Raw genomic sequence first — 26,733 nt, forward strand, 5'->3', positions numbered from 1 at the left:
CGGCACACATATTTTAAAATACTCAACGAGATGACGACTTCACACTACATTACCCACAATGAATTGCACACACTGGCATAGCAATGGGCACCAGCTTGCATGGCCCGAGCCCGGTGCAGTCTTTATGATGACCAGTGAAGAGAGAGACACGGCGTCAGCGAGCCGTCAGATGATGATCCGCTTATCATTATCTGCGGGAATTTTACACATTGTCTCCCAAAGAGTCCGACAGTAAAAATCTAACCTTACTGTGCAAATTATGTCCACCTGCGCTGAGAGAACCAGTCCGCACGTCTGCCTCGTCAACTTCAAATTTGAAACGTCATGTGGAGTTAAAGCATCCGTCCAGTGTGAGAAAATATCCTTGACAATCAAAAAAAGTCCTCAGGAAAGACCAGCGGTGCGTCCGAAATGCCATACTAAAAAGTATATACTAAAAAGTATACTTTAGTATACTTTTGAGTAAATATCAGTAGTGTGCATTAATTCGGACGTACTATTAAGAGCGCACACGTCGCTTCCTGCTGTTGGGAGGAAGTGACGTAATATTATATAATAATATTATTATACTTATGACATATACGTATCACTTAGCAACCAAACGCTGCTGCATTGCATTGTGGGAAGTTTCTGCTCAGCTAGTGTCCATCAGACCACACTAATACATTTCTCCGGAGTGAGTATGGATAGTGCATACTATTGAGTATGTTCTAATGTTTCGTACGCACTAAAAAATCTTGCATACTCATTTTGCGTACTCATTAGGGTGGAAGTATGCAATTTCGGACACAGCCCAAGAAGACCCTAACAGCCCCAAATGACCCAAGTCACACTGCCTGCAGCCTTCAGGGGGTTGATTTCCCAGCAACAGGTTGACAAACTGATAATGGACTACGTTGTTGGAGATTTACAGCCTCTGAGTTCATTCATACTTCTGACCAAAAAATATTGAAATGAACTGAATTTGAACTAGTTCAAAGGGAAAATGGTGAACTATGAACTTGAACTATTCATTTTTAAACTATGTGAACTGAACTTTGAACTAGTTCATCAGAAGTATGAACTTGCACAACACTGCCTACCCCCAAGTACCCCCCCCCCTCCAGCAGGGATGTGCAGTCATTCTCTGGAAAATCAGTGTTCCCTGCTATGAGATTCGTCCGTTGCGCCCTTGCGATCAGTGAAACATGGACTCTTTGAGGGGATGGTGTTAGTAACGATCCACAACATTCCCACTGATGGCAGTGGTTCTCGCTTTTTAAATCTGAACTTTGATTGGCAGCTGATTAGCTTCTTCAGACGACTGCAGGGACTAATATTCATCCACATTTCCACCTATTCACATGCGCTGAAAGAAACTTGTGATGTCTGCTCTTTAAGAAATCAAACCTGGCTGACTTATTGATGGTCTATTTATAAATACAGGACATAAATAAATCATGATACTAGACTGAATGAATAGCAAAACCATGGAAACGACGAACAGGGCAAAGAAAAGTTGAGATGGTGCAAGAATGAGATGATCATGATCTTTCTGAAGTAATTGATTCTACGCTACTTTCTCAAGTCTAGTTTCTTTATTTTTGATTAAATGCCATTTTAATTGGTCATATTTTCTTTTAAAACAATTCTTGTCTTTGCAGTTGGCCAACTTTTCGTCTGGATCGGACCAGTGTATTCTCACGAACATCACTCTAATTTCTCTTTGATTATACAGCCGTTTTTATAAGATTAAACTTAAATTGGTCCGTTTGCTTTATTACCTGATACCCGCCACATGAAGTAAACTAAAAGCTGTACTTTTCCAATGCTTCTTTTCTTTCCATTGCCATCATACGAGGTGATTCTTCACCTGTCCAAATTGATTGGGCTAAGGTCCCATCATTTTAGTCCACACCGGTTTCTTTTTGTGATTCTGTTGAACTGCAGCTCAAAAACAGTGATTGAATTTCAGTAACTCATTATTATATTACTCTTGTCAGTTTCAATTTATTTCAGCAACCATTGTGGGTTTTTCTTTTTTAAATTTGAGGTAGGATACCAACAAATTTGTCCCCATTTGATGTACCGACTCACAGGCTTCTGCATTCACATGAAAATCTTATGCAAAACGCTTGTTGTTGTGAATATGAACCATCAAAACAGATCTCTACCAAGCAGCATGTGAGTGTGCATGTAACATTACAGGGTGGAGAGAGCCATTCAGCTCCACTTTTCAAATTGGTAATTTTGTGTGAGCATGCAAATGTGAATTTGGGCACAAATTACACTCTCATAATCCTTGAAACAGGCTATTACCATATGAGAGAGAGCATTCAATAGCCTGCCTGAGAGCTGCTCACCAGCACACATAGCAGACCAAACTCTCAGCCTCCCACACCGAACTGATGAAATGGCTTGACTGGCAGTTATTTTCATAATAAAACAATAAAACTACTAATGTACCACACAGAAAAATTATAGCTTCCCACCTCCATATAACGAGGAATGTACCAGTTCGCCAGAAATCTGAACGTCTCTTTAAATGACATAGATTTACGATTTTTCATATTTTCAAACAAAGTGATATTTTATTTTTTCTCACGGTTTTTTATGTTGGTCATCAATTCAGTCAATCTCATAACATGCCTCTGTTATTTGGTTTAATTAGTGCATTAATGTGTGATAATTTTTGCTCTAATCTTTTTCCATTAGCTCATAGCATTAATGGATGCTTTGATTTTATACAGCGTCACTTGTGCAATCTGTCTACACTGTAACTATCTAAGAGGTAAAAGCCTTACTTTCTGTGCATTGTTTTCCCACAGAGTGCAGCTCTGACTGCCAACGCTGCGCAGCGGACCTCCAGATGGGCATCGGTAGTGTTTGTCTGTGGTGTAAAGCGCCAAGGACCTGGCTGCTGGGCGATCACTGTGTCTCTCACTGTCCTTCGGGACATTATGGCTATCATGGAGCCTGCATCAGTAAGGACTTTTATCCCCCTGTCTGAATTTAAAGCATCATTTGTGTTTATCTGTCAGCTGAAGGTGTTTAAAGCTTTGTTCAGATGTTATAGAAAAATGCTTCTTGACCCTGTTTGTCTGTGCCACCTGAAAACAACAAGCGGGAGGGAAATTTAACTCATAAATATAAAACTCTTTGTTTTATTTATACATGCATGTTTAAAGTCCCAGTCCAGCAGTAGGTGTAACAGAAGGGTTTCAGGTGGAGCTATGACTGCATCAAGGATCAGCACAGAACCATGGTGATCGATAGGTTGACAGATGATTGATTATGATGTTTGCAGATGACGCTGTGATATTTATTGCGAGTAGGGATCAGGTGGAAGAAAACCTTGAGAAGTACTTTGGCTTAACTGTTCAAAGCAATGGGGAGTGTGGGGGAAAAAAGAGACTGCAGGCAGGGTGGATGGGTGAAAAAAATAATTTCTCATAGAAGACTAGCTGCGAGAGTAAAGTGCTTGTAGTAAGACCCCCCTTCTCCTTGACTTGGAGACAGTCAGTGTGGTTACATGCACATCTAAATCAAGTTATTCCCAAAAATCTAGCTCAGGATTAAACTGGAGTCTCAGAGAAATCCAAGTAAACATGCGCGAAAAGACAATCAATTATTGAGTGAGGTGCATTCGACTCCACAACGCTAGGTGGCGCCACACGCACTTTCGCATTGGCGTTGGCGGATGCTTATGATGTAGCAGCTCTGTAAATGTCATTCATACTAAGCTGATCATGTTGCAGGTAAGATGCAGCAAAGTCTCCTTCTTCTTCTGTTAACATGTTGTTGTGATGCTGTGACTGTTATTATTCCCACTACCGCGCTCATCACTTCCTGAAGGAGGGGTCCTGGGGCGGTCAGTAGCTCGGCTAAGCGTGGGGTGGTATACATGTCGGAATAACTTGGATTAAGAAGATTTATCTGGCACTAAAAGCTCCATTATCAAGAGCTTCAGTTTGGCCCGGCTAAGGTGTAAACATGGCTTTTAAAAATTCTAAATCGGTTGGATTACAGCAACAATTCGACTTTCTGTTAGTGCATGTAAACGTACTGAGTGTCACCAACCAAGAGACAGAAAGCAGCGTTGGAAGTGTCAGATTTAAAGATAAGATAAGCACAATTGAGATGGTTTGGACATATAAAGAGCAGGGATAGTGAGCACACTGGTAGAAGGATGTTGAAGATGGAGCTGCTAGGCGGGAGACCGAAGGGAAAGACCAAAGAAAAGCTTCATATGCTCATGTTACCAAGGATGAAAAATAAATAAAAGATTTTTAGCAGAGCGAGGCTTTAAAGACATGTTTTAGGAGTCGTTTTTATATCGCATGAGAAATGACTGACGCTTGAGTAGTTTTTACACGAGGCCCAAAGCTCGACAGTCCACATTTCTTCCCAGCTCACTGTTTAAGTTCTGCATCTCAGGTATAAACTGTATAGAGGTACAAGAGATCAGGGGATTTACAAGGTTTGAGAAAACTGTGAATGTAAGAGGAGTTTGATCTACGAGGAAGACTGCATGATGGTGCAAGAAAGATGAGAAGCTTTTCTGATTTAGGATTATGTAGCCCAGAATAACATTGTCCTCTCTCTCATCAGCATCCTTTGTGTCATCTCTATCATCCCATTGTATCTTTGTCATCATACTGTTCATTATTCTTATTTTCTGTGTTATCTGTCATGTAATTATCTTCATTATCACTCATATCTGCATCAACCATTATCATCATACTCCTTCTTATCGCCCTGTTCATCATCATCTAAATCTTGATCACCGTTATCATTGTTGCCTTCATCTTGATTATGATTATAGTCATACTGCTCATTATTGCACAACTTCCATCTGCTCCAACCGCTCGTCATCCTGGTTAAAACCACAAACTTTACACTCATCATCCTTTTTTAACTTTCATTTTTGTGATTTTCTTTTTTCCCAATTTCCATCATCACAAACATTATTTCAGTGTGTCTTCAACCCTTTCACCCAGGTTGTAGTCATAATTTCATCACCAAGCTTATCTGTATGTTAATCCCACTTATCCTCAACTGCTCCACTTTTTTCATCACTCTTGCTTTTTGTTTTAGTATTTTTTTTCCTTCCCGTCTCTTAATTGTCTGGTCAATTATTTCTAATCAACATAATGTCCATCTAGGTCCTGCTCGTCATCATTATTGTCATGAACACCCTTCCAAACCTAATAACTATCAAATATCATCCTACTAACTGTCATCTGCTCATTACCTTAACTCACTGTTATTCTCATTAACCTCATAGTTGTCATACTCATCATAAAATGCTGACTTCCATTCTCCTTTTGATGTTGTTAGCTCCTATTTGTTTTGCCATTTTCATCATTCTGGGTCATTGTGCTCACCATCCTTATCATTATTCTTCCCATCCTCACCCTGTAGCTCAGCAGCCTCCACACTGAGCTGCGGCATTGCTGATTTAAATACAGAATGTGAGGGAGAGATTTCAGGCTGTACGAGCAGAACCTCAGGAGGGTCATTTAGTTTTGCCTGAGGCAATATTACTCACACTTGCAGAAACTAAGCTGAACTAAAAGATATACAATAGCGCAACAAATAAAGAAGCATATGCATTCCTTTGTATCATTGCAGTCATAATCAACATCGATGATGTGTTGCAGCAACAACCGTCTCCTCCCAGTGCTGAATCAGAACAGATGATGCACCAACATGATTGTTTCAGATTGTTCTGCCATTTATTTATTATTTGACTGTATAGAAAAAGTCCCACGGCCTCTCCAGGACCCTACTGAGTGTGTAGATCTGGTCCACCATTCCACGGCCAGGGCAAAAACCACAGTGCTCCTCTTGAATCGAAGGTTCAAGCATCCAAAGGACCCTCCTGTCCTGTACCCATGAATACAAATTGCCAGGGAGGTTGAGGAGTTTGATCCCTCTGTAGTTGTTGTGGATCGAGGGAGGGGCACTCTCCAGGATCCCATCTAAGGTTTCCAAAAAGGGTGGGTGCTTTGAACTGCTCGGCAGTCAGGACCCGCCCCTCGCCACCCAAAGGTGGAGGTAGGCTACCCTCTTGTTCACCAGTGTGAACTCCAGTGTACAGGTACCGAGCAGCGAGCAGTAAGTATGTAAGTATGGCCACCCCTGCTCAGCGCCATGGGTGCAGGGGGGCACTCCAGGAGTATCGGGTGCTCAGAAAGTCTTTTTATGGGCTGTCTGGTCCCTGTACATCGGGTGTCAGAGATTGGTCTACACTGTCGGCAGCAGGTCTGATTCATTTCCAGTAAGAGTTGGACTCTGCCAAGGCTGCCTTTTATCACCGATTCTGTTCATGACTTTTACGGACAGGATTTCTAGGCACTGCCGAGGGATGGAGGGGTGTCTGGTTCGATGACTTCAGAGTTGGGTTTTTGCTTTATGCAGATAATATAGTTCTGCTGGCTTCATCAGGCCAAGACCTGCAGCTCTCAATGGAGCAGTTCACAGCCAAGTGTGTATCAGATAAGATTGGCAATCAGCGCCTCCAAATCCGAGGCCGGGGTCCCCAGCTGGAAAACGGTGGAGTGCCCTCTCTGGGTTGGGGATCAGATCCTGCCCCAGGTGGAGGAGCTCGGGTATCTTGGAGTCTTAGAAGAAAGGAATGGGAGATCGACAGCCGGATTGGTGAGGCAACCACAATGATTCAGACTCTGTATCGGTCTGTCGCGGTGAAGAAGGAGCTGTGCCGAAAGGCAAGCTCTCGATACACCAGTCAGTCTACGTTTCTACCCTCACCTATAGTCTTGAGCTGGGGGTAGTGACCAAAAGAACAAGATCGCTGGAGGGACTGTGTTTCTTGGCTGGCCCAGGAACACCTTGGCCGGGAGATGGAAGTCTGGGCTTGTTGTGTTTTCTCAGGGTTCAAAGCTGGAGCTTTATGTCTTACCAGACAGAATAATGTTGAAAATCGCTGTTTAAACGAAGAACATGATTGTTCAGCAGCTTTGAATCGAGATCAGCAGGTCTTAGTTCTCTGTAAACCGGGTAAAGACTACTGCTGACCCCATTTCCTACGTCAATAAAATATAACTGCAGACCAAACAATTCACAGAAATGAACACTCGCAGAACACCTTATTCAGTACACCTGGTATACTTAACAAAGTGTGTGGTTATTATAGACTACATGTATTGTATATTGTAGTAACAGTGTGGATCATGGACATTTCAAAGTCTTTTTTTTTATTATTTTGGTCACCTGACCCATGCTGATTATCTTTCCAGAATGCCATTCATCATGTGAGGCGTGTAGCGGGGCGGGGCCTTACTCCTGTACATCCTGCCCCACCAACAGTGCTCTGCTGCCCTCGGGGCTCTGTGCACCCAGATGTTCCCTTGGTTACTACGACAACGGTCACCGGACCTGTCAGGGTAAGATATGCTTTACATCTCAACAGACTGATGGTTTATTTCTTTGTCTTTTGTTTTTTTAATCAGCGGTTGCGTGGTGCGTTGGATGGTCTGAAATAGTTATGAGGATTTAGGTTTTCAAAATGTTATTTTAGAGACTCATCTAGGTCTTGAATCATTGAATCATTGACCTGTTGACTGCCAATCACTCTTGAAAGACAACATCCAGTTCTGTGCTAAACTCTCAGTTATCTGGAAGATACCTGATGCTATGCTATTATCTTTTTAGTACATGTATTTAAAGTGCAATCTTGCAAAATTATGCGATAATAATTCTGTTGGTTCCTAAAGGCATGAAATATTTTTGAATCAGACTCCATGAAAACTTGGAAGAACTGTCCTTACTGCCCTGTAATCCCCCAAAAACTCAGAGATATTGGAGAAGACTACAAAAGTAACAGTATTAAAGAATGATGGTTCTTTTTTTAAAGTTAAATGTCATTATTCTTGTAGTCGTCATGTTAAAACACATCCAGGTACTTTGCCGTTGTGGAAAGTCCCAATAAAACAACCCATTAAATATGACTGGAGGCAAATACTACTATTACATTTGCTGATATAAAGGCGTTAAATAATATTAGTGTTTTTTTGTAGCTATTTGGTCATCATATGGCCTGTCAGGTAAACAAAAGTATAAAATCTTGACAGAGTCACAGTCACATGAAGTACAGTATATCAAAAATCTTTCAGATATTGGGAAGGAGGAACTATGTGTGCGTCATTAGGCGGGAAAAACGTAACGCTGCTTTCCAACTTGGCACCACTGGTGATAAACTAAGTTTACCATACATTTTTAATTCAGATGGCTTATACAGTAAGTAAACCGAATACTTTGTCGCTGTTTTACTTACATTTTATGTGTATATATTTGTTTTATGACATTTTTTAAACGTACAGTTGTGTGAAAAAGTGTTTCCTGATTTCTTATTTTTTTGCATATTTGTCGCACTTAAATGTTTCAGATCATCAAAAAAATTTAAATATTAGACAAAGATAACACAAGTAAACACAAAATGCAGTTTTTAAATGAAGTGATTGCCCCCCCCCCCCTGTTCATGTCAACAAAGCTGCCGTTATGCTGAGATCTGTTTTTTTTTTTTTAACGGTTTCGTTAGCTGTGCGATTTCAAAATAAGAGTCTTGTGAATTATGCGGTCATTTACAACAGCCATGTGTTGAAGAGTTATAATATACAGTGCAACGATGAATCCTGCCCAAAGTAGCAGAAGGTTGTTTAATAGAAAGTAGGAAATGAGGTAAACGATGACCACAGAGGAGATCGTAGAAGCAGAGCATTCCCCGAAGCCTCACTCAGACCCCGCTGGGTAATGTCAGCTGTTATCATCTTGTCTTTCTGACGTTTACCCCTCTGATCTCAACTTTCTTTTTTTTAATTTGGGCAGTGTGTGACAGCCAGTGCCTGACGTGCGACACAGCCGGGGTCTGCACCGCCTGCCGTGACCCCACCAAAGTACTGCTGTTTGGAGAATGTCAGTACGACAGCTGCGCCCACCAGTACTACCTCAACACCACCACCCGCACCTGCAGAGGTACGCTGCCGTCCCCATCGCAGCCCAGCACGGCCCAGCACAGCCCTAACCCTTTGTGATATTCATAAATTGCTTTTCATCCATATTACATGCAGTGTAGAATACTGCAATGAGATTATGAGATTCATCAATCATATTATAAACTCTGGGACTGGATATGCAAATGCTGACCGTTGTGTGCGTTGGATCTCTCTGCACTCAGCAAAGTTGATGGATGAGCCTCACAGGATACGCGTCCTGATTAACGTGTCCTTTTTATTTTTAACTCTGCACAATACATCTGGTCAGCTGGGTAATACATCCACACACGGCCTGAGAGAAACTCAGTTCCGCCCTCTGTTCATTTTAAGGTCACACACTCAGGACAGATTTAAAAAAACTTTGACTTTAACAAAGCAAAAAGCACGTTGCATGTTAAACACCGGAGTTGGGTTGTTTCTCTCAGCCTGTTTCAGTTTTAGTTTTAGTCTAGTCTTTGGGTCAAGCTATGATTTTAGTTTTTATTAGTTTTAGTCACGTTCATACTTCTTTTAGTTGTGTCAAGTTTCAGTCGACTAAAAGTCTGAGCATTTTAGTCTTATTTAGGTCAGAATTTTCCAGGACCATTTTAGTCTAGTTTTAGTCAAAGATTGTATTTAGCCAAACCCATTTTACAATTCAAACAAGGTTATCTTATTATTATATTATTGTTACCTTATAGACTTAAGAATACATTCATTCCAGATACAGAAGACTCTAATTTGAGTTTACAACATATTTATTTTTCCACATTTCTCCCCATCCTTTTCTTTTTCGACGACACATTGGGTTTTCTTTTCCACATCTATGTAGGAAAGTGTATCCAAAGATGGTCTCTTCTTCTTCTCTCAGCCCGAGAGAAGATCCCCGCGTGGCCGGCCATCGGCCCTTTCTCTATGTAACTTTGTTTTTAATTGACGTGAACCTAGAGCTCTGCGTTAATGGCATCAGCCTCTAACCTGCAGCTGCATCTTCTGGATCTGATTCCCCGCGGGCCGCGACTGGGATTGAGGACGTGACGTCACCCAGCAGCAGAACTAAACCAGAGGAAACTACTTAAAAAATGGATATTAAAGGTCTTTGTTAGAACATTTCGTCTCGTCCCGTTTTGGTCAAGAAAATGAAGACACATTTTAGCAGAGTATTTATTTTGTAAACTACATTTTAGTCTGGTTTTTATTCGTCTACGATATTGCATTATATTATTTAATTATCGTTATCGTCGCATGACCAGCATTTTCGTTGTGTCTGGTCTCGTTTTCCTCAGGTGATAAAGGTTCGTTGACGACGATATTTAGTCATAATTTTCGTTGACGAAACGACTTTACACCGGAGCAACACGACCTGGTGGGTGGCAGAAAAGGAAAGTGGTGGCCAAAAGGGAAATATTTATTAAACAAACCAATCATATTCAGCGTAAAACAAGTACTTTGTGCCAGTGTGCTGGCGTACTGAGAGGTTGCAGCTCCAAGGACACGGCCCGCCCTATTGATGCTGAGAGTCAGGAGACAGGAGTGTTGGGGGGGCTGGTGCCCACCTCTTTTATCAACCTCTGCCTTCCTCATACTAGCTTCAAAATGAATGTTGTTGAATGAGGCAATAACTGATACATTATTTGATAAAAACAGGTTGGCCTATGACTCTGAGGAAATTCATTTTGAATTGTGCTTTTATACTTCATTTTCACTTATTGGCACATCTTTTAGAGTTCATTATTCTGCATCAAATTGAATCAGTGTAGCCGACAATGTGAGATCACCGGAAAGGGCACCATAATAATGAAACATAAATCCAAAAGTAAAATGAATAATCTAAAAGTTTTGCGTGTTTCCTGTGCGGGGTTCAAGCTCCCTGGCAGGTGTGCAGGCGTCGTCTCTTTTCATTACAATGGCTTTTCTGTCTCTTCATAGCTCATGATTAGGACTCGCTGCTCTGATTTTGAGAGGTGCATTGCCCTTCTTATTTCTGTCGTTGTTATTACGCTCTGTGGACGACGTCTCCCGTACATGGACTGGCTGTGAAATGCACACATCTCTGGGTTCAGCAGCGCCGGGTTGATTGAAGCCCACGGCTCGTGTTTAGTCAGTGGTGTAATGGTCCCTGAAGATGTTAAGCAGCCCTGTACTTTTATAAACGGTGACATGGAAAACTGCTCTATTTACCCGACAGCAGTTCGGTTGGGTTTTCAGATCGTCCGCAGTAACTCCAGTTACCCCTTTCATTCACAATGTGACGTAGCTTTATCTGCCTGGACCGCCCAGCCCAGCCCTGATATTATATTAACGTAATTTAAAAAACAACAAAAAAGGGTCCAACCTCCATAGTTGGCATCTTCATCTGATGTTTACCAGCACATTTGGCTGTGGGTGAAGGTGTGGCACCTCCCACGCTGTCGGAATCCTTTACGACAAGCTGGGTTCGTGTAGGACCGCAAGGATGTTTGAAATTGTTGGAAAAGCTCTCTTCATCTTACCTGTTCATTACAATGTTACTGTAGGAAATATTAGTTTTCCCAGGTCCAGGCAGGCCCAAGCTCAACAAACTAGGGTTTCTTATCTGATTTACACAGTTTCATCTATTTAGAGGGAGAAAGGTCATCTCAGGTCACACACACACAGAAGATTCCAGAAGTTCCCCCTCACCGGCGAGAGAGATTATTTCACATTTGAGAGATGTGTTTCTGGAGAGCCAAAGAGGCTCGGTTTCTTAGATATACAAAGATACATGTGAGCTGTTAAGGAGACATTAATCACTTGTAACTGTGCAGCTCCAACACTAGTAGGAAAAATCTTTTAAAAAAAACATCCATCTCGTTATGCGCTGCTTTAGGTCCTGGTGGTCATGTCTACACCGGAGCAAACCAACCAAGCACTTCGTCAGGATTAACGCTGATCTGTTGCCTCGTAGATGTGTTTTTATGAGCAGCAACAGATGCTGAAACTGTATAAAATCACCTGATTTCATAAATGCGAAGTGTTGAGGAAACAACAATAACTACCGTATTTTCTGGACTATAAGTCACACCAGCCATAAAATGCATAATAAAGAAGGAAAAAACCTGTTGCACTGGAGTATAAGTCGCATTTTTGGGGTATATTTATTTTATAAAATCCAACACCAAGAACAGACATGTCATCTTGAAAGGCAATTTAAAATAAAAATAGAATAGAGGCAACAACAGGCTGAATAATTGTACGGTTAAATTACATGACACAACTGAGAACGTTCCTGGTATGTTAACATAACATATTAAGAGTTATTCAGATAACTATAGCATGAATAACATGCTAAGAAGTTTAACAAACCATCCGTGTCACTCCAAATAACTAAAATCCAATGAAATCTTTATCCTCGGTGTCACTTTTAAACAACTCCGCTAACCCCAGAGGTAGAAGATGCGGCGCTTCCTCTTCTACGTCGCTTATATCAGACTCATCGTCAGTTGCAATTGGCATCCGGCAGGAGGGTCCCCCCTTATGAGCCTGGTCCTGCTCAAGGTTTCTTCCCTCCTAAAGGGGAGTTTTTCTTGCCACTGTTTGGCTTAAGGTTTTTCTCCCACTAGGGGAGTTTTTACCTGCCATTGTTTATGTTAGGTTTATGTAATAATTGCTCGGGTGTCTCTGTTCTGGGTCTCTGGAAAGCGCCTAGAGACAACTTCTGTTGTAATAGACACTATATAAATAAAATTGAATCGAAAATTGAATTTGCAGTTCACCCTCTTGCGGTTTAGTGTGAAAATAACATGTGAAATGATATACCGGTAATAATGTGTTAATAAATCTATCACATAAGTCGCTCCAAAGTCGCACCCCGGGCCAAACTATGAAAAAAAAGCGACTTATAGTCCGGAAAATACAGTAGATACCTACCGATAATTACCATAGATATCCACTTAAATTCACTGGAGTCCATCTCATGTAGCATCCAACAAAGGTCACGTCGTAGACTTCCCGTTAATCGTTCTGCGTGATGAGGTTCACCCGCAGAGCTGGTCCCTGAGAGGGTGATTTCCTCAGCAGCAGCTCCCCCGCGGTGGTTTGGCCGCCCCGTCCACGGTGCTGCGCCTCACCCTGAATCTTGCTGCAGCCGCCTGCTGAACCCCGGATGAACCCAGAAAGCGTAGAAACGACTCTTTTGAGCGTAGAAACGGCTCTTTTGATAAGGAGGAAGACGGGTTCCCCTTTTTCTGGCAAGCTTTCACTTCCCAGCCACAGGGGAGCGTTCAGAGGGAATCGGGAGTCCCGTGACTAACGTAGATTGGTTTTCAGCTGATCTGGGATCTTTCTTCCTTTCCCTATTTTACTGCTACCAGAAATCCTCCAGCAGAGCAAAAGCTTCAACTTGGAGATGAACTGCTCATGTTTGCTTAAGGACTCGTTTTGGCTTAATTTGGCTTAACTGCATTTGATTTTCACGCCAGAATCATTGCAGCGCACCACAAATACACTAAAAGTGCAAGTAATGAGGGGAAAGAGTAAAATCTCCAAATGGTATAAATCAATCCCTTCTGCTTTCTTTTTTATTTCTTTAATTCCCCCCTTCTACGTTGCAGAGTGTGACTGGAGCTGCAACGCCTGTAAAGGCCCCCTGCGAACTGACTGCCTGCAGTGCATGGAGGGATACGTGCTGCAGGATGGGGTGTGCGTGCAGGGCTGCTCCCGCGGCTCTTATCAGGATGGAGACAGATGCCTGGGTCAGTACCGATGCGCCGCCGATAAGCAGAGCCTCATCACACTGAGCTGCTGCTCTCAGAGACGCAGATAAATGCCTCCTCTCAACTCGGGTTCTGTCACCTTCGGGGATCTTTAGGTTGATTTTTCAGTAATGTTTTTATAATATATTCTTGATTAAAGCAGTTAAACAAGAGCAGCCGAGCCTTTTACGAGTGACTTGTAATGATCTGGAATCCTCTTGAAATTCATCTTCAGATCAACTTTGATTGTTAAATTAACTCAGTGGAGAACTATGTAATAAGTTTCTTCGTCCATTGTAAAGTCTTAAAAATCTCGACATAATCAACGAGGAGAAGAATCAAAGCTTTCAGTGTGAAGTCTTCACTGGGACGGGTGTGTGTCTGCTTGTGGGCTTCAGGCTGTGACGACCACTGCGTGGACTGCCGGGGTCCTGGACGATGCCTGGAGTGTCAGCCGCCTCACGCCGCTCTGCAAGGACAATGTGTGACTGAATGTGGCAGGAACTATTTTCTTGATGCCGCCACAAAAACGTGCAAGTGTAAGAATTGCCCCCTTTTTTTATTTTGATGTGTTAAAGTTCTAAAAATGCTTAGAAATGAAAAGGTTTTCTTTAATGGGAAGAAAAGGTCTGACTGTTCTTCGTCTTCGTTAGCTTGCTCGTCTGACTGTGTCCTGTGCGACGGCGTCGGACGCTGCACGGTGTGCGGCGATCAAACCTACATCATGGAAGGCTACTGCACCCCCGACTGTGGACGCGGATATTATTCTGATCAGAAGACCAGAACCTGCCATGGTAACATCAGGCTTTGTGGCCTCCTAAACTGCCCATTTTCTCTCATCTGTCTTTCTGTAAAACACAGGCTGATTTTAAAAAAAACATGCAAAAACTATAATACAATTTGGCGTCTCACCTTTACAGAAACACTGCTGGATAATTACTTTATGCCAATTAAATTGAGATATCCTCAAACAAACAAATGACAAGAAGACGTCACTTGAAATCTGCATGGCTTGTTGCTAGGCAACTGGATAGTTAACATTAACATTTAACGTATAGTGAGAGAACTGACTCTTTATATTTAGCTGCGTTGATGCTGGTGGGCTTCGACTTGATTGCGAGCAGTTCGACAATCAGGCTCAGAGTCCCGCCATGCAATGCTAAAATCTAAAAATGAAAGCGTGGTGATGATGGTAATGCAGAATTCCTGCAAACAGATCTGTTTAGTTGTCGTACTGGAGAGCTGCAAGGCAGCGCGGATCAGAGTCGATGGCAATTTCCAAAATACATGGGTGACAATAATAGAAGTGCTTCCAAAAAATGTGGAAGCAGCGCATTAACCCGCTGACATTTGGAGCCTTTGTTCTTAATTGGTCCTCATGACTGGCAGAGGAAAGAGCCTGGTCATTAAAGGAGACTACAGCCTTGACTTTCTTCTGTTATCTTCAAGTAGCGGGTGTCAACCTGCGTGTCCAGGGTCCGGCTGTGGCGCCGAGTCCATTCGTGAAATGAGACAGATTGCAATCTTAACAGAGGAATTATATCATCATACACCCTTTCAGATAAATGCCTCTCTCTTGTAAGATAATGAGCATCTTTAGCCTCGAGGCTTCAACCAGTATGTGGATTAATCTAAATAAAACACCCTCTTTTTTTCCCATTTTTGCCAGCAAACAAAAAAAGTTTAAAACTTGCGCTAAACTCCACCATTTGCAAGTATAATTACTTGGGCAGAAGTTTGTGATTTTCAGAGTGCCTATTGGCGTAATTAGAGGAGATATAATGAGATTACAGTGTGGCATTTCAAAAGAGCTGATCTTTGAAAAGTTTCTTAACAAAAGTTCAGTCAGTTCCAATTAAAATCAGCATCTAAAATGCCACGTCGAGACCCAGATGTCTCGCACAGCCCCCTCACCATCCCTTCACTCACTTCCAGTCTCATGCAGCCGACTTGTGTTTCACTATATGTAAGGATTGAAAAACCTTTTGGGTTTTGTGTTCCTGGCTCTGATATAATGGGTTTCTAGCCACGCAACCATTTCTTGTTTGACAGGTTAATTGTTTGATGGGTTAATTTTACATTTTTGTTGTTAATAGTCTACAAAAGAACCACTGGGGCTCCTGGAAATGTGCTATTTGCTGTTACGTGACGCCTTTGGGTTTATACAAAGGAAGCGGCCCAAATGCTGAGCACAGAATCAGTGGATATGTTGATGTTGGTTTTTTAGAGTCTAATTTCCAAAGTGGCTGACTGACAAAAATCGACAGGCCGACTAATTGAAAGAGTGTTGTGAGTAAAAACCCAAAAACCCTGCCTCCCTCTGGGCTTTACCTAAGCTCTTTTTCTTTATCCTATCCCTTTATGATAAGATCTGGGAAAGATGGGAAGAGAAATCCGTCCATTCAGTTCCTGGAGCAGCTTTTTCCCGTTCAGGATTACGGCGTTGAGGGTCGGGCTGTGAAGTCGGCCCCGGCTGTGAAGGAGAACGAGGGAGGAAGCTCCTGGAGAGGTCTCCAGTCAGTCACAGTCACTCGTGAACAAACGGCCGCTCACATTCGCTCCCATAGTATTCCGTGTTCGTGGGAGGATGCTGAAGGCTGGAGGAGAAACATACAGCTGCAGAAAGAACTCAGCCAAGATCCAGACTGGGGAACGCCACAAAACCACAACGCTGCAATAGAAATCTCATCACACATGAAATTGGTCTCACAGAATAATCCATTCAGACAAAGAAGACACAGGAAATCAAGGAGGAAAAGGAGAACATGCACGCTGGCTTTGAGAATAGACTTTCATCCCCGGCTTTGCACCATCGATTAGTGTTGTTTTTGTCAGCTTGTTTCAATTTTAGTTTTAGTCTAGTCTTTGGGTCAATATATCATTTTAGTTTTTATTAGTTCTAGTAACGTTCATTCTCTTTTTAGGCGTGTCAAGTTCCAGTCAACTAAAAGTCTGAGCATTTTAGTCTTATTTTAGTCAAAGATTGTATTTAGCCAAACCCATTTTACAATTCAAACAAGATTATCTTATTATATTATTGTTACCTTATAGACTCAAAAATACATTCATTCCAGATACAGAAGACGCTCTGATTTGAGTTTACAACATATTTATCTTTTTCTTTTTGGACGACACATTGGGTTTTCTTTTCCACGTCTATGTAGGAAAGTGTATCCAAAGATGGTCTCTTCTTCTTCTTCTCCCAGCCTCAGAGAAGATCCCCGCGTGGCCGGCCATCGGCCCCTTTCTCTATTTAACTTTGTTTTTAATTGACGTGAACCTAGAGCTCTGCGTTAACGGCATCAGCCTCTAACCTGCAGCTGCATCTTCTGGATCTGATTCCTCGCGGGCCGCGACTGGGATTGAGGACGTGACGTCTCCCAGCAGCAGAACTAAACCAGAGGAAACTACTTAAAACATGGAGATTAAGGATTTTGTTTTGTTAGAATATTTCCTCCACATTTTAGCAGAGTTAGAGTTTTTATTTTGTAATCTACATTTTAGTCTTGTTTTTATTCGTCTACGATATTGCATTATATATTTAATTATCGTTATCGTCACATGACCAGCATTTTCGTTGCGTCTCGTCTTGTTTTCCTCAGGTGACAAAGGTTCGTTGACGACGATATTTAGTCATAATTTTCGTTGATGAAAGCAACTTTACTGTCAATAGGTAACATGACCACGGATGGGAAGCTTTTTCTGCAGCTCATCCCAAACAAGCTATAAATAGAACCGTGCACATGTTTGCAGCTCCTCGTGTGGTTTGCAGAAGTTTAATGCAGATAGTGCAAAAAGTAAGTTTTGGACTTACTTACTTTGTTGCAGGCTGCTCACACTAGCCCTCCTGTCCTCACATTTATTCATGAGGATCCGGTGGTTTGGTGCCCCCTGCCCTTCTTAGCGGACGGCCTTGTGTTCCCTTTGTTAAGGTCAACAGTAAAAGCAGCACTGAAGCACCTTTTGCGGAGCATTTTAGAAACCTCAGCTGGCCTGTATCCTGGCTGCCACCTCCATAGTTCTGGGTCATTTCACTCAGGGACGTTTCAGCCGGAGCCAAAGAGAGACGGGCAGTAAGACAGTCGGCACAAACGATCCATGAGGCCGTAGAAAAACAAGAGGGACATAAAGCTGATCAAACGGCTGGATCCATGGTATTTGGCCAGTATCTCTGCTCCCTGATATCAGACTTTATTACTCCCAGCAGAGGTGAAGCATGCTCAGATTCAGATTCAGACAACTTTATTAATCCCTTTATTATTAATAATTTGGGAGGTTCCTTCGGGGAAAATTGACATCTCCATCTCACTCACAAAGCACTGTCATATCTGGTTAAATCAAAGCAAACACCCATTTAAAGATAAAAAATAAATAAAATAAAAAGTGCGGTGCCATAAATAGAATTGCATGGATAGAAAAGAAATAAGTGTTATGTAATAAACGTGTTACCTGTTAAACCTGTTAATGTACTTTTTAACCAGAGGAAGTGCAGCCATTTGAGTTTTCATTCTGTCTCCGTCTCAGCGAACACCCACAGTCCTGCCCTGCAGATCAACGGCTCCCTGCTGGTTCCCCTGGACGGATACGCCCCGCTGCTGCCCGCCATGCTGAGGGTGGAGGACCCCGACAGTCCGCCGGAGCGGCTGCTCTTCCAGCTCGTTGGCGGCCCGAGCAACGGACGCCTGGTGGTGTTTGCAGAGGAGGAAAGAGGGAAGAACGGGGGCAAAGCCGCGCGTGAACTCAACAGTGACGACACCTTCACGTGGTCGGAGCTCGCGCTGGGCCGGGTCCGATTCAGACACCAGAAGGACAGGACCAGGTCAGTGCACCGGGCCAGGTTCACTCCAAGGTTTGAAAACTTCCATCAGAAGCATCAATAAACGTTCACCATAAAACCATCATGGCTTATGCATAACAGTCCCAAATTCTCAATTTTGCCGCATGCCAGGTCTCATTTTCATATTTTCCTGTTCCATACTTGACATTAAACACTTGGCGTCCATTAGTGGCAAATCTGTTCCTTTTTCCTCTGCCCTTGTTGCCGCCTGTTTGATTTATGCTCTTTTTGGTCATGAAGTCATTTCTATTAACCCACTAATGGAGCAGAGACACAAACATCCAGGCATTAGATATTACTCAGTGAGGCCACATTTGCATATTGTACATTGTCACTGCGTTTGACTCCAACAGAGAGGGCCATGAAGAGCAGGGATCAGAGTGACTGCTTCAGATGAAACCGCGCAGCCTGTTTCAGGCTCAGCCAGACCACCGGTTCAAACGCTGCAGCTGTTTAGGAAAAAAACAAACAACCAGCATTCACATTTTGGGTTTACAACCAGCGTCAATCCATCCAATAACAATAGACAGAACATAAACATACTAGGCACTGCTGACTCAGCTGTTGTGGCTGATAATGGCAGCATGCCGGTAAAACCGTCAACTGGGATCCGCTGCCCAGTTTTAAGCCGTTACATCAACAAACAGTCAGATGTAAAGCCCTAAGTGAGATTAGATCTGTGTATTACATCCATATTTCTGAAGTGGAGGATAATGGCTGCAGACCGAGTGCTCACGGATGTAGGTCTCTCAACCAAAGGGTTAAACCAATCCTATTTCTATTACTAGATGGTAATGAGTGTTGGCCTTCGTTACGGAGCATAATGACGTGGCTGGAATTAATTTGCAGTTAGAACAAAGTATGTCGTTTTTCTCTTTGCCCAGATGCTACAACCAAGTAATAAATTAGTATTTCCGGGCAAAAATGTAGTAGATAGTGCTGACAGGGTCCCTGCAGACGAGCCGAGGTCATTTTAACTTTGCGTGCACAGAACGTGCATGAATAGGGACTGTTTGTACAGGAACGTTAGGTTTGCTGCCATCCTAACTCCGTACCAACCTGGCACCGGATGTCAGATGTGCTGGACTTGACCTTGCTGCTGGCTCTCTGAGCCCACTTTGAATTTATTTTACTGCAAAAGTGTGTTCTTTTAACTCCAAACTGATTCTGTGCACATCGTTTTTAGTTAATTTAAAGGGGGTCTATTATGGCATCTAATACCTATTTTAAACAGGCCTTAAATGTCTTAAAAACAAGCTTTTGAGGGGGCGCTCTTGAGCAACGCATGGAGTAAGACGTGTTATGCGGAGCTCCCACGGAGTGTAATTAATTATTATTTTCTGGAAGGTTTAAATAAGCAAAAACTTGCCGAAAGGTTAGTTAAGGGATTAATGTGCAGTTGGAGAGGAAATAAGTAAGATGGATGGCGTCCTACGATTTGAGGAAGTATAAGTACAAGCCCGCGAGCCCGAGGCCTATTACTGTATATTCCACCCCGAGCTCGAGTGCTGACGCGGACGGCCCTCCGGACGCGACCGGCCCATTGAAAAGTTTAACCATGGACACTACGGAGCTAAAGGCGGACATAATTGCGTCCCTTCGGAAAGATATCTCCACGGTACTGCGGGAAGAATTGAAGAATGCCCTGGCGGCTGATTTTGAGAAGTTGGGGAGCGAAATGCAGGCAATTAGGTCTGAAATTGCAAGCAGTAATGCTGGATTTCGCTCAGAAATGGACGCGGTGAAGTCTACACTCGTGGATGTCGAAGGCGGCCTGTCAACGTGGTCAGATGAAGTCGTTACCCTCCGAGACACGGTGAAAATACTCGAGGGACAAATAGAGACTTTGAACAAGCAGAGCTTGAATTTGGAGTCGAGGATGAGGAGGGGGAACGTGAGGATTTCAGGGGTCGACGAGGCTCCAGGTTCGAGTTCACCCGTGGCGGTCTCGGCACTTCTGAAGGAGCTTTTCCGACTGGACCGGGATATTCGTGTCGACAGATCGCACCGCAGCCTGACGAAGTGGAAGCCGGGGGACAGACCGAGGATGATCATCGCCAAACTGCACAACGAGGGGGACGCAGACGAGATACTGCGGGCGGCGAGAGACGGGAGGAGGCTTCAATACCAGGGCAGGAACGTGGCAGTGTTTCCAGATTATCCAGAAAGCATTGCTAAGGCTAGAAGTGCCTTTACACCCGCCCGCCTGCTGCTGAAGAACCGCCGAGATGTTCGCTACGGGATTAAGTTTCCATCTACTTTTGTTGTCACTTACAACAATGTCGAGAAGGAATTTCGGGATGCGGATGCAGCTTTGGTTTATGCCAAGTCCATAACGGGACCGGCCGTGTCGGTGGAGCCTGCACCTGCCACCTGACTGTGTGTATCCTTATAAGAGAGGTAAAATGACAGTTTACATATGCTGAGATGCTGCTCTGGTGCGGCTGGAATAATCACGTCTCCGCCTCTCAAGTTGCTAATAGACTGAGACATTTTACTTTTTACTTTTCTACCTATTTTATATTTTTATATTCTGCCTGCTCTAATATAATGTGTGTTATCCGTGCGATATGATTCACTTCGGGACGTATTTGTGTTTATGTTAGTTATCCCGTCTTTCGCTGCATAGATCTCGTCCTTTTTTTTTCTCTCTTTTTTTTTATTCTCTCTTTCGGGGAGGGGAGGGCGTTGTGCGTGTGCGTGGAGATGTCTGTGTGGATGTGTGTGTGTTTTTGTGCGCGCGTGAGTGATGTGCGTGTCTGAGCGCAGGCTTGCGTCTGCATAATGTGGATTTACTTTCAGTGCCTGTTTGTTTGTTAGCGTCCGCATGAATGGGAGGGAAGGGGACTTTTTAGCCACTGCGCCTACTCTTTATCATAGTCTCCATCTAATTTCGTTTCATCCGTGATTTATATTTCTTCTTTTCACCTACGTATGTGTTTGTGCGCGCGGGTGTGGGTTGATGGGCGCGCGCGCCGGCGGGAGATGCGCTCCCGTTGGCGCGCGGGCTCGTGGGCTCGCACTCCGCCCGCAGGTCTATTATACTATTATTACACGGGTTTCGTCTCTGTGGTGAACTCATGGTCTGGGGTGCGACCTAGAGGCGAGAGGGCGCAGGTGCGTCTGTTCTAATATAACCAGTACTCTGGATGCGACCCTGAATGTACCAACCGTTATTGCACACAGGGGGGTACTGTCATCTTACTTTAATGAGGTTTTACATTTGCCCCTTCTGTGCGTTTTTTTTTTCCTTCTCTTTCTTTCTCCTCTTTCGTCTGTCTTTTCTGCAAATTACGGCTATTGACCTTTTCTGTTGTACGGATATATATTCCTTAATAATAATATATGATAATAAAGAAATGAATATTCTGACAGTCTAAGTCTAAGGCTAATTTAGGGTGGGTGGGGGGGGGGATAAAATAAATAATAAAATATAATTTAAAAAAAAATACAAAAATATATATTTTTTTCTTTCCTTTTTTTTTCTCTTCCTCTAATTGTATATCTCCCTCTTTAGTATTTTTTATTTCCGTCTTGCCCTACCTCTATTCCCTTCATTATATTTATCCCCTTCTATTCCAGTTGTTTTTTACCTACGAGATTGGCTTTAAGTGCATTTATATGAAGAATAGTACATTCACAACCTTCGTTTTAGCTTCATTAATACCTTTATTCTTTCAACCACTTCCTGCTCTGTGGGAGCTTCCATAGCTCTCTTTGTTCTAACTCTTGGGTTTCGTGAAACCCGTCGAACTTGTGTTCGTTTAGCTGCTAGCTTTGTCCTGCGGCCTGGGACTAGGTCCCGGTGATTCCTTGGTTCCAGATGCCTTTTGCTTCTGGCATTTGTTTTCTTTTCATTATGGCTTTTAGTGTTCTTTCCCCCATGTTTCGAGGGGTTCATTTTGAAATATTTTCGGCAACGGCAACTTCATGTCTTTATTTAATTATTTTTTATGAATATTTCTATCGTTTCAATGCGCGAATGCTTCCTCCACAACTCAGCTGTACTATCACTACTACAACTATGCTACTGTATCCATTACTATATCTTAGCATGCCCTATGTTTGCTAATACTCTTTTGGTACTTCTCTTCTCTCCAACCACCGTCATTTATATCATCAAACCTCCAATACTAGTATTATACCCAAACGCAGTCCTTCCCGTGTGTGCCCCACTTGTATTCCGCTCCCCACAGAGGCTCCCAACGATATCAATATTGAATATGGGAAAAATTGCCTTAGATATCCAACCTAACATGACCAATAGATGGGTTCGCTGAGGGTTTTTAGCTACAACGTCAAGGGTTTACATAACCCAGTGAAAAGGAAGAAAATCCTAAACCAGTTAAAGCAATATAAATGTCAGGTAGCACTCTTACAGGAAACGCACTTATCAGATATTGAACATGAAAAATTAAAAAAATCGTGGGCTGACAAAGTGTTTTTCTCATCTCATAAATCTGGAAAAAAAAGAGGAGTTGCAATTCTTATACATAGACTGGTCAACTTTAAACTAGATTCAGTTCATAAGGATTCAGAGGGAAGGTATATTTTAATAAATGGCTCAATTGATGGCACACAAATTTCACTTATGAATGTCTACGCCCCCAATGAAGACGACCCTGAATTTATTAAGACAATTTTTGATATAACATTGCAATATAGCTCCGGCGTCCTTTTGAAAGGGGGTGATTATAACTGTGTGATGTCACAATTTAGGGATAAACAACCCATACCCAAAACACCTCCCTCCAGGATGAGCAAAATGTTAAAACATTTGTCTACAGAGACAGGGATAACAGACGTTTGGAGAAGTAAATATCCTGGCGCTAAAGACTTTACTTTTTTTTCTAATAGACATCTGTCCTATTCTCGATTAGATTACTTCTTCACCCCTAAAGCTGAAATGCATAGGATATTGGATACAACCATATACCCGATCACTATTTCAGACCACGCACCAATTTCAGTAGATTGGGATATAGGACACAGATTCACAACCAAACAATGGAGACTAAACGCTTCCCTCCTGAATGACAAGGATTTTGTTACGTTTGTGAATTCTGAGTTGAAAAAATACCTTGAAATAAACACATCGCCTGAAACGTCACCTCTTATATTATGGGATTGTGCTAAAGCGTACATGAGGGGCTGTATTATTTCATATGCCAGTGCGAGAAAGAAGAAGAGAGAAGCAAAACGCCAGGAACTAGAGGGAAAAATACGAGGTTTGGAAAGACAGCATAAAAGCACGCCCAATTTGGATGTATTAAATACTCTCAAACAAGCAAGAAGAGACCTCAACAACCACCTCTCTGAAAAGATTGAGGGCAACCTGAGGTTCACTAACCAAAAATACTACGAGTCTGGAAACAGAGCCAGTAGATTATTGGCCCTGAGGCTGAGAAAACAACAATCTTCTAATGTAGTACAAAAAATAAAATCCGGTGACTTGACATTAACAAAACCAGACGAGATTTCAAACTCATTTGCAGAATTTTATAAAACTTTATATAAAAACACAGATACGTGCACAGACAACGACGAACTAAAACGTTTCCTGGAAAACATCAAATTACCAGAGTTATCAGAGGACTCTGCGGAGGAGTTAGATCGCCCAATTACGGCAGAGGAACTGCTGCAAGTAATCTCCATACTGAAAAATAATAAAAGCCCGGGCCCGGACGGATTCATTAATGAGTTTTATAAGACTTTCAAGGACGTTGTTTCTCCCCTACTACTAAATGCCTATCATCACGCATTACAATGTGGCAGCTTGGCCCCTTCTTGGAGAGAAGCAACAATAGTAGTGATACACAAAGAGGGTAAGGACCCGACTAAATGCCAGTCATATAGACCCATCTCACTCTTGAATACAGATATGCGTATGTTGACAGCCATCCTAGCTAAACGGGTAAACAACGTCATCATTAGTATTATCCACCCTGATCAGACAGGCTTCATTACAGGGAGATATTATGGGGACAACATCCGCAGACTGCTAAACATAATGACCCACCCGTCGGTGAGGAAACAGGAAGTGATGTTGCTATCTCTCGACGCCCAGAAAGCATTCGATCGCGTTTCTTGGCAATACTTGATACAAACTCTGGAGAAATTTAAATTTGGCCCCAATTTCATAAAATGGGTACAAACGTTATATAATGGTCCGCAGGCGGCGGTTAAGGCCAATGGCTTTCTTTCCGACAGATTTACTTTAGAACGGGGCTGCAGACAAGGATGCTCGCTATCGCCACTACTGTTTGCAATCAGCATTGAGCCGCTTGCACAATTGATCAGGGATGACGTAAATATAAAGGGCATTACAATCGATGGTGAACAGCACAAACTTTCTTTATATGCCGATGATGTGTTACTATATTTGCGAGAACCGGCAACGACAATCCCATATCTAAAATCTGTTATTTCTAATTACGGGTATTTCTCGGGCTATAAAATAAACGTGGACAAAACAATGGCATTAGACATCAGTAGCAAAATCCCACAGACAGTTAAGACTCAGAGTGAATTTAGGTGGCCTGATAATGGCATCAAATATCTTGGGATTTTTATTCCTTTATCCCTGGACAAATTATATGAGACCAACTACAAGAAATTAATACAAACTATTAGTGATGACTTACACCGGTGGTCAGCACTCCCCCTTTCTCTCCTGGGCCGAATAGAGAGTATACGTATGAATGTCCTACCTAGGCTTCTGTATCCGTTTCAGATGCTTCCTGTGGACATTCCTAAAATGGTATTTGATAAACTGGACAGACTTATCTCTACATTCATATGGCAGGGGAAAAGGCCGAGGGTAAGGCTAAAAACTCTACAGCTATCTAAGGAAGGGGGGGGGCTTAAACTCCCAAACCTCAGGCACTACTTTTGGGCGGCACAGCTGAAACCACTAACAGTTTGGCTACATGACATTGAGAGTACCAGGTGGTTAAATATTGAAAAAAGCCTTTGCTCCCCACCCCTACATGTTATGCCCTTTTTAGATACTCCACTGATGGAAGTCCAAATGAGTGAGTGGACTAGAGCCACTCTGAAAATTTGGAGAAAGATAAGAACTACTTTTGGCCTACCTAAACAAATCTCATCATTGACGCATATAGCATACATGAAAGATTTCATACCATCTCGCTTGGACTCAGGGTTTAGGAAATGGACGGATTACGGTTTAACCAGTATACACCAATTGGTTGGGAAAGATGGACTTAAATCATTCGAGCAACTGCAGACAGAATACGGGCTCCCAAAAACAGATTTTTACAGATATCTGCAGCTGAGAGATTTTCTAACAAAACATAAAGATTGGAAGAGAGCCATGAAACCTACTCCCATTGAAGAGATGCTGCTAAAATTTGAATTTGGGGAGGGCAAGGTAATCAAAGAATTTTACCAAGTCTTCTTGGATCTAAGCCCAAATAATACTGTATATATAAAAGAAAAATGGGAGGCTGAGTTAGGCATAGAAGTAGCACCGGACTCGTGGGTGGATATTTGTAGCGAAGCACACCTGGTAACCAACTCCAATACCTGGAGGGAATTTAAGTGGAAAGTAATATCCAGATTCTTTAGGACACCTCAAATAGTGGCCAAAATGGGTCAAAATTATTCAAATGTATGTTGGAGGGAATGTGGGGCACACATCGGGAACCACTCTCATATATTCTGGACCTGTACCAAATTAAAACCCTTCTGGTTGGAGATATCTGAAGCTTTGAAACGAGTTTTCGATCAGCCTGTCACAGTCGACCCCGTGGTGATGCTGCTGGGAGCTATACCGGAGGGTTTGGGGAGCAGAGCCAAAGCATATCTATTGCATATACTACTTACAGCGGCTATAAAATGCATTACTATAAATTGGCTAAAACCAGATCCGCCCACGTATAACTTGTGGGTGGAGAAAGTAAGGGACATCTACCAAATGGAGAGAATTACTTATTCTTTGAGACTGCAATCAGATATATTTTGTAAGAGATGGAGCCCGGCAATGCCCCTGTTAATGGAGCAGTAGACCCAAACCATTATAATTCTGTAATTTCTAGATTTTCTGTCCTACACTTCCCACCAGACCTCCTGGCGGGTTTTTGTTTTTGTTTGTACTGTCCGACGCTGCCTTCATGCTGCTACTGTTGATACTTATGTGTATGGAGATGTGTGTAGGGATATACTGTATTTTATTTTTTTTTTATGT

General features: G+C 42.6%; 1 protein-coding gene across 3 annotated transcripts in view; it reads left to right on the forward strand.

Moving 5' to 3' along the window:
* The window catches only part of fras1 (Fraser extracellular matrix complex subunit 1), a 329,177-nt gene that overhangs the window by 191,292 nt on the left and 111,152 nt on the right, over nt 1–26,733 (forward strand). For all 3 annotated transcript variants that reach the window (XM_061730659.1, XM_061730660.1, XM_061730661.1), the window contains 7 exons: nt 2,808–2,963; nt 7,242–7,388; nt 8,830–8,976; nt 13,547–13,687; nt 14,086–14,226; nt 14,341–14,481; nt 18,212–18,506. In XM_061730659.1, the coding sequence (XP_061586643.1) occupies nt 2,808–2,963; nt 7,242–7,388; nt 8,830–8,976; nt 13,547–13,687; nt 14,086–14,226; nt 14,341–14,481; nt 18,212–18,506 (1,168 nt within the window). The remainder of the gene's footprint in view (nt 1–2,807; nt 2,964–7,241; nt 7,389–8,829; nt 8,977–13,546; nt 13,688–14,085; nt 14,227–14,340; nt 14,482–18,211; nt 18,507–26,733) is intronic.

Source organism: Cololabis saira, chromosome 9, assembly GCF_033807715.1.
Source record: "Cololabis saira isolate AMF1-May2022 chromosome 9, fColSai1.1, whole genome shotgun sequence".
Taxonomy (NCBI): Eukaryota; Metazoa; Chordata; class Actinopteri; order Beloniformes; family Belonidae; genus Cololabis; species Cololabis saira.